Below are 11,708 nucleotides of genomic sequence, written 5' to 3' on the forward strand. Positions count from 1 at the left end.
AAAGGACACATCATCAGCTGTGGCTCCGATCTTTAGAATGTTATGTCCAAGCAATTTACTCACAAATAGAAGGTCGTTTTGTGAAATTATCAATAATTATGTGTTATCGTCCAAACACTGCGCAATAGCCAGCCTACAACCGATAAGAGAGTCCGCATGGGAAACATCAATAGGTCCCAGTCCTGTGAATTAAATCCACGCCGTGGTTTTCAGCACGCCGTGGCCGAGGCAGGTAGGCTGGCTGTCGTTCGTGTCCGTGTTCAAATTCAAAACATGGACTATGCATTGAGTCCGGTTCCACTTGCCACAGGTGGTTGCGCTCCTCCGGGTTTTACTTGTACTTATCACCACTTCTCTCGGAGTTGCCGGAGCTCCCTCGTCTGTTTTGCCCGATATCCTCCAACTTGGGTAACGTCTCGCAGCCCCGTGGAGTAGTACACAACTGCATCCTTTGAAAAATATGGCGGGACCACCGCCTAAGCAGCTTTCTGAACTTTCGCGACTAATTGGACGTGTCGTTTTATAGGAAATTTTAAGGGAGCATTTGTTGTTTTAATTACAGAACTCTGTTCGCCATCTGGAGTTCGTTGAACATGCCGTTTCACCTACGGGCTGTGGAGCCGCAGCGCGTGTGCAGGTTGAAGGGAAAGCACCACAGGGCGCCCGGCGAGGAGAGCGGCTTTGTGGTAGTGGACGGGAGGAAAGTTCGGAAGCCCGTTTTGTTTTCGTCCCTGGAGGATGTTTGTAGCCAAACACTTACCGGTATTCTACTTCAACTATCTGACCTATCTCGACACGCAAGCGACATATTCCTGGACATAGAGACCCAGGCTGGATTGATCTCGCGAAGATCCCACCGGATTCAGCTGCGTCTGGAGGTCCTGCAGGGCACCGTGCGCAGGTCTGACCCCAAGAAGACCAAAATCCGTGAGTAGGCCGGCACAACTATTCTATCCCCCTCCACTCCATTTGCATTTGTCAGTTAATAAAACAACTGCGTAAAGCGTTTGAAATAAATACAATAGGCTAGGATAGTTTAAAACTTTGTAAAATCATAGCGCAGTTTTTTCTCTCGTCTTTATTTCTTTTGAAGACAAACATTACAAGACAGACAGTCTGAAAACAGCAGACAGGCGTGACATGCTATGGGTACAACACATGGTGCCCCGTGGCAGAAGTAAAGGTCAGATCGGAGTGAATGCTGCTATGCTAATACAAAGTTCCTAAAGGGTCGCAAGCCTGTCAGAGTTGATAGATCCGTCTGGTAACGACGGCTATCGACCATCTGCTCACCGCGGTGGAGCTTCAAAGCGACAGTTGGATGGAGCCTCGGTGAGAATTCAAAAATGTGTCGCTCTTGTCACCCGCAGAGATGAGCGGAAAATCTATCCCGTCCCGCCCCAATTCCCTCCCGACTGATGAGATTCGATTATCCCATTACCTTTGAGAGGTTGAATATTTGTGTTGACTTTTGTTTTTTCCCCCTTCGGAAGTGGAAGATGTAATTTAGATAAAGTGACTTACCTGCAATGATAATGCTACGTTGTGTATTTTGTTCTGCCAGGAAAGGTTATGTGGTTTGTTTGCACTAGACCTATTTGTAATCGACGCCCCTTCATTAGTGGTGGTCAGTGATTTGCAAGCCTTTGCCTGTCAAGTCTGTTGTGAAGAGAAACGTGTCAGGGTTTCAGACTCAGGGGTTTCCAGCGGTCCACTACTGGTCCTCGGGGCTTCAAGTTATTAGGCATTGTGCCAGAATAGAGGCGTGGGCCAGGCCGTTTGGTTTGAAAATAGCCTATTGCGAGTTTCTGATATCTTCGAGTACAGATTTCTGCGTTAAGCCCTTTCTACTAAGTGTCTATCCAGAGAAGAGACGTTACCACCACACTCTCTCTGAGAGAGCCTACCATATCTATGGAGCTTACAGCCTGGACTAAGATTTGAACTTCTGCTTGTGGAGGCTTCAACCCTCCCCCATGCGGGTGCACTCTTCCAGCTGATCGTTCAAAGTTCGCTGTGCGAGTCGTCGACAGTCCACCATGTTGACCACATAATGTTGATGCAGTATTTTTTCCGTTCTGTCCGGTGTGGCATTATGGAGTGTCATTGACTCTCATTGCGTAAGTCGGTTGAAGGTGTAGTACGCAGGGACGTATGTTTTCCCTTAAACGCATACTTCCATCATGATGACAGAGGTGAGACCCGTGAGCGAATGTCCTGGAATGCGGTTAACGCGAGGCTCGAATCAGCTTGTCTCCCAAATACACCCCGCGGGCTCGTTCACACCTGCGCGTTCGTGTGTGCAAATGCGCACCTGGCAAAACAACTCAGGTGTACGCAGTTAATGGCGTCGACAGGGGACAAGGCAAACCAAGGGTTGCAGTCAGTTGCTCTATCTAGACAGCACGTTTGATAAGCTGGGCCTTGATTACAGTGTCTAGTTGGCTGCCAGTGTTATGTTTTGTTTTGGGGAACAGCCATATTCCCTGAAGGAGGTACATATTGAAGACTGTTCCAGCTTGTTGCATATAACTAGACTGATAAGATTATCACTCACTCACTCACTCACTCACTCACACACACACACACACTCTCACACACTCTCTCTCTCTCTCTCTCTCTCTCATCCTCCCTCCCTCCCTCACTCCGTCTTGTTTGCACTGGATTGTGTTTGTGGGGGAGTGGCTGATAGGGGTCAGAGGTGACGGGTGTCAACTCGCCCCGGGGGCAACACCTGACCACCAGGCCGAGGACGAGCCAGTGCTGAGACGAAGAAACACACACACACACACACACGCACACACACACACACACACACACACAGACTTGCTCCAAAGGCTAACAGCTTGCCTCTGAGCCAGCCGGCTTTGGATACTCAGAGGGGCCACTGGGACCAGGCCTGGGCTCCTGTGAAGTGCCCACGATGAGTGGTCAGTGTTAACTGTATGAGTGGTCAGTGTTAACTGTATGAGGTCAGTGTTAACTCTGCTGTATGAGTGGTCAGTGTTAACTCTATGAGTGGTCAGTGTTAACTCTATGAGTGGTCAGTGTTAACTGTATGAGTGGTCAGTGTTAACTCTGCTGTATGAGTGGTCAGTGTTAACTGTATGAGTGGTCAGTGTTAACTCTATGAGTGGTCAGTGTTAACTGTATGAGTGGTCAGTGTTAACTCTGCTGTATGAGTGGTCAGTGTTAACTGTATGAGTGGTCAGTGTTAACTGTATGAGTGGTCAGTGTTAACTCTATGAGTGGTCAGTGTTAACTCTGCTGTATGAGTGGTCAGTGTTAACTGTATGAGTGGTCAGTGTTAACTCTATGAGTGGTCAGTGTTAACTCTATGAGTGGTCAGTGTTAACTGTATGAGTGGTCAGTGTTAACTCACACTGAAACAGCAATGGCTTTGGCAGTGTATGTCTTGGAATGGCAGCTTCATTTCCAGACACACACACACAGCTTCACACACACTCATTCAACATAAAGTACAGGCCATGGCACACATCTAGAGCTTTTGTTCTCCTCTTTTTGTCCCTGTGTGTGTGTGTGTAGTAAGTCTTGCCCTAGTTTAATCTTGCTGAGCTTTGAATATGTGTGTGTGTGTGTGTTGTAGTACTCTCTGCGTGTGATCCTGTTGAATATTACATCAGCTGTGGCTAAAGTTCCGATAAAGCCCTCGTCTCCTCCTATTCATTTTAATCCTGCGGTCAGTTGCTCTTTTTCCTGCCCTGCCTCCCCCCCCTCTTCCTCCTCCTCCTCTTCCTCCACTCTTTCTCATCTCCTCCTCCTTTTTCTCCTCCTCCTCCATGCTTCCTCATCTCCTCCCCCTCCTCTTCCTCCTCCTCATCCTCTTCCTCCTCCTCCTCCTCTTTCTCCTCCTCCTCCTCCTCCTCCCCCTCCTCTTCCTCCTCCTCCTCCTCTTCCTCCTCCTCCTCCTCTTTCTCCTCCTCCTCCTCCCCCTCCTCTTCCTCCTCCTCCTCTTTCTCCTCCTCCTCCTCCTCTTCCTCCTCCCCCTCCTCTTTCTCCTCCTCCCCCTCCTCTTCCTCCTCATCCTCCTCTTTCTCCTCCTCTTCCTCCTCTTCCTCCTCCTCTTTCTCCTCCTCCTCCTCCTCTTCCTTCTCCTCCTCCTCTTTCTCCTCCTCCTCCTCTTCCTCCTCTTTCTCCTCCTCTTTCTCCTCCTCTTCCTCCTCCTCCGTGCCTGGTGGGGTCTGTGTGTCCAGTGGGAAGGAGAGCTGATGATTACTGACCTCCTGCGTACTCCCAGTGCACACACACACACAGGGATAGTGACCACCTCTCTCCACACACACACACACACACACACACACACACACACACAGACTCAGGCCCAGGGATAGTGACCACCTCTCTCCCTGATACACAGAGACCCTGTTTGTGGGTAGGGTGGACAATCAGTAGGGCCCTGGCAGCATTCAGGCCCAAACTCTACCTCCCCCTATTCCCCCCAAGGGCAGCTAAGAGGCGTGGCAGAGAGGAATGCCACACGCGCACACACACACACACACACACACACACACACACACACACACACACACACACAGGACCCTTGGATTTGAAGGCCTGGGGCGCCTCTTGGCGAGTTTCCATTCTCTGGATCAAGCTACAAGCACACACATACACACACACACACACACACACACAGGCATGTGCACACACACACACACACACACACACACACACACACACACACACACACACACACACATATTCTCACTTTCTCTTTAAGGGATCCTTGGAAGGCTTAGGGCATGTCATGGAATCTTTCTGACACACACACACACACACACAGACACAGACGTCTTGTATTGCTCTGGCAGGGATTGGTCTCTCATCTGCTTCTCACGGCAATGAATGAGTTTGGCCAACAATGTCCTCTCTCCCAAACACACTGACCCATCCACACTACACACACTCACCACCACACTAACACACACTCACACATCTACACTAACACACACTCACCACCACACTAACACACACTCACCACCACCACACTAACACACACTCACCACCACCACACTAACAAACACTCACCACCACCACCACACACACACACACACACACATCTACACCACCATCTACCACACTAGTAATAATCTGAGAGACTGAACTTGCGCTGGATGAGTTGGAACTTGTATTATGACAATACACAACCTCACCCTCTCTCTCTCTTCAGCTCTCAGCTCTCTTTCCTGTTCTTTCTTTCTTTCTTTCTTTCTTTCTTTCTTTCTTTCTTTCTTTCTTTCTCTCTCTTCCTTCCTCTCTTTCCTGTTCTCTCCCTCCCTGCCTCCTCTGTGTCCTTTCTTTCCTCCTGATCCTGTGACCATTAAGCCCTCCACTCGTTTATTGTCCTCCTCCTCCATCATTTCCCCTCCATCCCTCCTTTCTTTGCTCTGAGGGAGGATATCTCTCTCTCTCTCTCTCTCTAAGGTCTCTGGGTAAGCCTGCAGAAACCCGCTGGGATTAGAGTCCAGCCGGCTCCACACGTGGCCCAAGCGTGACACACTCACAGTGGCACACACACACACACACACACACACAGTGACACACACACAGTGATGCATACATACACACACACAGACACACACACACACACAGTGACACACACACACACACACACACACACACACACACACACACACACACACACACACAGTGACACACACACACACACACAGTGATACATACATACACACACACAGACACACACAGACAGAGAGGGACATCTGTCCTCCTCTGGTCTAATGCTCTTGGGCTTTTTCAGTCTCTCTCCTGCAGTCACAGACCCACAGCACATTGGCATCACTGGTGCATTATGGGTGCATAGTACTGCTACATCACTGATGCATTATAGGTGCATACTAGTACTGCTACATCACTGGTGCATTATGGGTGCATACTACTACATCAGTGGTGCATTATGGGTGCACAGTACTGCTACATCACTGGTGCATTATGGGTGCATAGTACTGCTACATCACTGGTGCATTATGGGTGCATAGTACTGCTATATTATTGGTGTATTATGGGTGCATAGTACTGCTACATCACTGGTGCATTATGGGTGCATAAAACTGGTACATCACTGGTGCATTATGGGTGCGTAGTACTGCTACCTCACTGGTGCATTATGGGTTCATAAAACTGGTACATCACTGGTGCATTATGGGTGCATTACTGATCCATGACAGTGAATTATTCTGTGTGTGTGGACCGACGGCATCCAGACTGCAGATCCAGATCCAGATTAGAAGCTGTGAAATCTGGCCAGAAAAGAGTATCATGTATTCTGTCTGAAAGTTGAGGCAGAATTAAACAATAAGTTATAGGGCCCTATTTTAATGGTCTAAAACGGAAGTGTCTTTGCGCAAAACGCAATTCACTTTGTGGGCGGATCTCGGGCGCTGATGCTATTTTACCGGCGGGATATTTGACTGTTGCGCCCGACGCAAATCTAAAATGGGGTTGTCTGAAGTAGCTACATTAATCATGGGTGTGGTTTGGGCGTAACGTGCAATAAACCAATCAGAGCGTCACCTCACATTCCCTTTAACAACAGGCACGCTTGTTCCATAGCTGATTGCTATTATGGTGGCGTATTTGCCAGGCGCAGCCAGGAGCGTTCACAGCGCTATAATCACTGTTCAGTTGGGAACAGTTAGCTATTGATTTTTCATCTTCACAAAATGTAATACAGAATTGTCACAAAGACATACTTTCCGATGTTTTGGGATCATTCTCACTGAATCACGAGGTTATGAATGCATGGTGATATATTTGCAATGTACAATGTAATCTAACATTACCTCTCTATAGACAATGCATATCTTCTGTCAGTTAATCTCTTCTCTCCCGTGCTGCCGCTGGGGCATTTGGGTTAAATGGCATCGGCATGCAGTTCAACATCACGTCTCCTTAAGTCCTCTAACATTTCCTAATTTATGTCATCAACACATCAGTGATTCGTGAAAATGTGTACGCTAGATTTATGCCTATTTTTTCACATGGACACCACACTGATTTCCCTCGAGTGGTAATATTTTTCTTTGAAATTATGTATGGTTTACAGAAATGGGAACTACATTGTATAGATGAGAGGAGCTAAGTGTGCGTTGCGCAGCACAGGCGGCCAAGCAAGGGCTTCGTTTAAGTTGACCTAACTTTCAACTCTGCACAGTATCCCATTAACTGCGTGACAGTAGACTATTTACAATATTTTCTGTAAAGCAGAGTTTGTAAACACGTTATCATCAACTTAATTCACGCACAACATTTATTTGAGCAGGAGAGAGAATAACAATGAAGGGATGCAGCAACTACAGAAATTGTACAGAAATTGTAACCATACTTTCTGCTTTCTTGTACTATCTGTTGCTGGTTAACAGCACATGAAAAGCTGATTTAAGCTAATTCACTAACTCAAGACTTCAAGGCCATCATGGATATAAAACGTTTTTTGAAAATAACGAAAGGATGGAGGGAACATAGCAAAGCTTGGAGTTATTTCAGATGGGCTACAACAAGGTAGGCAAAATGATGGTGCTTAAAACCTTACACAACGGTAAATTGGAACAAAACTAAAAGTAACTTTAGCCTTTATAGGGCTGTAGCCTATAAAGTTGTCCAGATTAATAGGTCGTAATTAGGCGTTGTTGTAAAGATATTGCATGTAGATGTTGTACTATATAGGCTACTAAATATTTAGGTCACCAATGCACGAACAAAACCGGGAAATGGACAAATATTATCAAGGCTTTGAATGTTTCCGTCTGTGCACGGAGGTGTCTGTAGATTGGTGTGCAACGCATTCATTCATGCAGGCCTGTGGTCATGCATGCGCCCTTAAAATAGCATCTGCATTTTCGCCACAGACTTTAGACCAGGGAGTTCCTGGTCTGTGGCGGAATTGTTTTCTGAAACTGCAAAATATCAACAGTGAACGTTTGCGCCGGAACACGCCCCGTCTTTTCGCTGAACCGCCCCCGTGGGCGCAATCGAATTCCCTAATTTACAGGCATGTACCTGTGGAGGGAAAATTCCAATATGCGCTGACTGCAAAATAGGAAAGACAAACGCGCGACTATACAAAGTCAATTGCGCCGGCACGGAAGATAGAGCCCATAGGGCCCTATTTTAATGGTCTGAAACGGAAGTGTCTTCGCGCAAAACGCAAGTGACTTTGTGGGCGGATCTTGGGTGCTGATGCTATTTTACCAGCGGGATATTGACTGTTGCGCCCATGGAGGTATTATATATAACTGGAGAGAGTGACTAAGTCCCGCCCTCCATACAAATAAATGGTGGAGGCTAGGCTAGTAAATCCGGCCAATTCATAGTCAACGCCATCTTGAACACTGGGGTTCGGATCCAGCGCCAGTGGGCTCTGACCATGCGCCAAGTTACAAAGCTGGAAATGACGCATGGACCAACGTCGATTTTTATTGGATATTCTGTAAAAAGAGAGTCGTCCTCCAGTAAGAGGGTGGCGATAATGCACATAAAGTCCTTGCCTCATAACAAGAAGAAGAAAAAGTTGATCGGGAACGCGCATGGAGTCCGAGTGGAGTCGGCCTGAAGCGCAACTTAATTTCATTGGATAACACAGCGGCTCTAACTAAGAGCGGTCTGCCTCACTGATCTATTATAGATCAGTGGGTCTGCCTGCTGTCCTGCTGCAAATGTGCATTCGAACATGACGTGAAATATCCGTAGTCGAACTATAAATAAACTATTCGGTTTTTAGTGCCAAGTGTAGCGCATTTTTACAGTCTATGATTAGTTTGTTTTTTATTTTATTGTTTGCCATCTCAGCGGGTGCTCTAAACGTATTTTAGCGTTGGCCCATGACCAAATCAAGCCAATAAAAGCCAGTAGCCACAATAATGACTGGAGCCAGAGCCCTCAATAGCCACCCTGTTTTGAAAATAATATTGAAGATAGTATTGAAGATAACGCACAGAACGGTCAGCCTGAGCGGACAATTACGTCCCCAACTCATCTAAAATGTGGTGTCTTTACTTTGAGTTGTACACCGCAGATGGTAAAGTAACGGTTAAAGAGAATGTTGTCTGCGGACTCAGCAAAAAACAGTTTACTTACGCATCCACGACATCCAATCTTCGCGCTCACCTGTGGAGTTACCATCCAAATGAGGCAGCGGTGTCAGAGGCACAGTAAACGGCCAGAGCATCGCCAGGCGTCCAACATCGTATGATTGCATACTTTCCGTAAATCCTAAATTATGTCCAGGGTCTGCTATTTACTTAGGCTGCAAAGCACAGGTATTTATTTGAGGTAGGCTTATTCGAGGCAGACCTTTATTTCTTACATTGTACGTTATTGTGAGACATGCGTTTTGTTTGGAGCGGCATACCAGGCTATCAAACGCAGACGATTTTCGGTTTTGGTATGGGATTTAATTTACTTTTTGACTTTTATTATATAGCTAAATGTTGAGACTGATGTGCATTTAAATCTAGAGGGTATTTGATGATCACTGTAAAGTTTTGTGTAGTTGAAAAAGTGTTGGAATTTCCAGCTGTTTATTGCGAGACAAGGCCTTTCCTTCATTCATTGAACGTGCGCTGTGCTCTAATGGAAACCTAATTGCATAGCGAAGTAGCCTAGACTGAGTTTTTTTTTTAATTATGCATGGTTTACTTTTTATTAAATTCGTAGGCTGGAATGCCTCGCGGCAATAATTGTGTTTAAATGTAGTAGCCTAGTGATTCAGCCTCTGGCAAGCTCGGGCGGCTATAGGTTGAGAGCAACGTGTTGGAGACCCATGGTGTAAAGAGACAAGGTCTTTATGCCGCTGTTGTTCAATTTATTGTCTTTAATCATGTTTAGGCTATGTTTGTTCGGGACAAACAACAACGAAACAAGATCAATACAATTTTCTTTATTTGTTTATTTGTTTATTTGTCATATGATGGATAAACAACCATAATATGCACGTCTTCTCATAGGATCCTCAAGAAATACGCACTGAATAACGTTTGGCTGTAGCCGCCGGATAGGTACCCGCCCACCAACATGTACGCGCATGAGAGCTCGTGCCCAACACGGATTTTCGTGCATGGAGCTGGTTCCAAATGCTGCATGCAGCGCCATATTTGAAAATGGCGTATGCTAACATGCCGAAGCTAATCTGCACGCTCTTGACCCCCTGGTTGCGCCAGACGCAAATCTAAAATGGGGTGGTCTGAAGTAGCTACATTAATCATGGGTGTGGTTTGGGCGTAACATGCAATAAACCAATCAGAGCGTCACAATCCCTTTAACAACAGGCACGCTTGTTCCATAGCTGATTGCTATTATGGTGGCGTATTTGCCAGGCGCAGCCAGGAGCGTTCACAGCGCTATAATCACTGTTCAGTTGGGAACAGTTAGCTATTGATTTTTCATCTTGACAAAATGTAATACAGAATTGTCACAAAGACATACTTTCCGATGTTTTGGGATCATTCTCACTGAATCACGAGGTTATGAATGCATGGTGATATATTTGCAATGTACAATGTAATCTAACATTACCTCTCTATAGACAATGCATATCTTCCGTCAGTTAATCTGGGCATTTGGGTTAAATGGCATCGGCATGCAGTTCAACATCACGTCTCCTTAAGTCCTCTAACATTTCCTAATTTATGTCATCAACACATCAGTGATTCGTGAAAATGTGTACGCTAGATTTATGCCTATTTTTTCACATGGACACCACACTGATTTCCCTCGAGTGGTAATATTTTTCTTTGAAATTATGTATGGTTTACAGAAATGTGGGAACTACATTGTATAGATGAGAGGAGCTAAGTGTGCGTTGCGCAGCACAGGCGGCCAAGCAAGGGCTTCGTTTAAGTTGACCTAACTTTCAACTCTGCACAGTATCCCATTAACTGCGTGACAGTAGACTATTTACAATATTTTCTGTAAAGCAGAGTTTGTAAACACATTATCATCAACTTAATTCACGCACAACATTTATTTGAGCAGGAGAGAGAATAACAATGAATGGATGCAGCAACTATAGAAATTGTACAGAAATTGTAACCATACTTGCTGCTTTCTTGTACTATCTGTTGCTGGTTAACAGCACATGAAAAGCTGATTTAAGCTAATTCACTAACTCAAGACTTCAAGGCCATCATGGATATAAAACGTTTTTTGAAAATAACGAAAGGATGGAGGGAACATAGGGAGCTTGGAGTTATTTCAGATGGGCTACAACAAGGTAGGCAAAATTATGGTGCTTAAAACCTTACACAACGGTAAATTGGAACAAAACTAAAAGTAACTTTAGCCTTTATAGGGCTGTAGCCTATAAAGTTGTCCAGATTAATAGGTCGTAATTAGGCGTTGTTGTAAAGATATTGCATGTAGATGTACTTTATACGCTACTAAATATTTAGGTCACCAATGCACGAACAAAACCGGGAAATGGACAAATATTATCAAGGCTTTGAATGTTTCCGTCTGTGCACGGGGGTGTCTGTAGATTGGTGTGCAACGCATTCATTCATGCAGGCCTGTGGTCATGCATGCGCCCTTAAAATAGCATCTGCATTTTCGCCACAGACTTTAGACCAGGGAGTTCCTGGTCTGTGGCGGAATTGTTTTCTGAAACTGCAAAATATCAACAGTGAACGTTTGCGCCGGAACACGCCCCGTCTTTTCGCTGAACCGCCCCCGTG

The 11,708-nt window shown here is 45.8% G+C and overlaps 1 protein-coding gene across 1 annotated transcript in view; it reads left to right on the forward strand.

The window, feature by feature from the left end:
• The first annotated feature begins 372 nt into the window (after window positions 1-372).
• The window catches only part of nhsl1b (NHS-like 1b), a 169,948-nt gene continuing 158,612 nt past the window's right edge, over window positions 373-11,708 (forward strand). The window contains exon 1 of the mRNA XM_076273108.1: window positions 373-927. Coding sequence (XP_076129223.1) covers window positions 594-927 — 334 coding nt within the window. The 5' untranslated portion in view covers window positions 373-593. The remainder of the gene's footprint in view (window positions 928-11,708) is intronic.

This window comes from Alosa pseudoharengus, unplaced genomic scaffold (genome assembly GCF_046254945.1).
Source record: "Alosa pseudoharengus isolate Yale_2024_CS ecotype anadromous, Long Island Sound unplaced genomic scaffold, YU_APseudo_1.1 YU_APseudo_1.1_scf_7, whole genome shotgun sequence".
NCBI classification, from domain to species: domain Eukaryota; kingdom Metazoa; phylum Chordata; class Actinopteri; order Clupeiformes; family Clupeidae; genus Alosa; species Alosa pseudoharengus.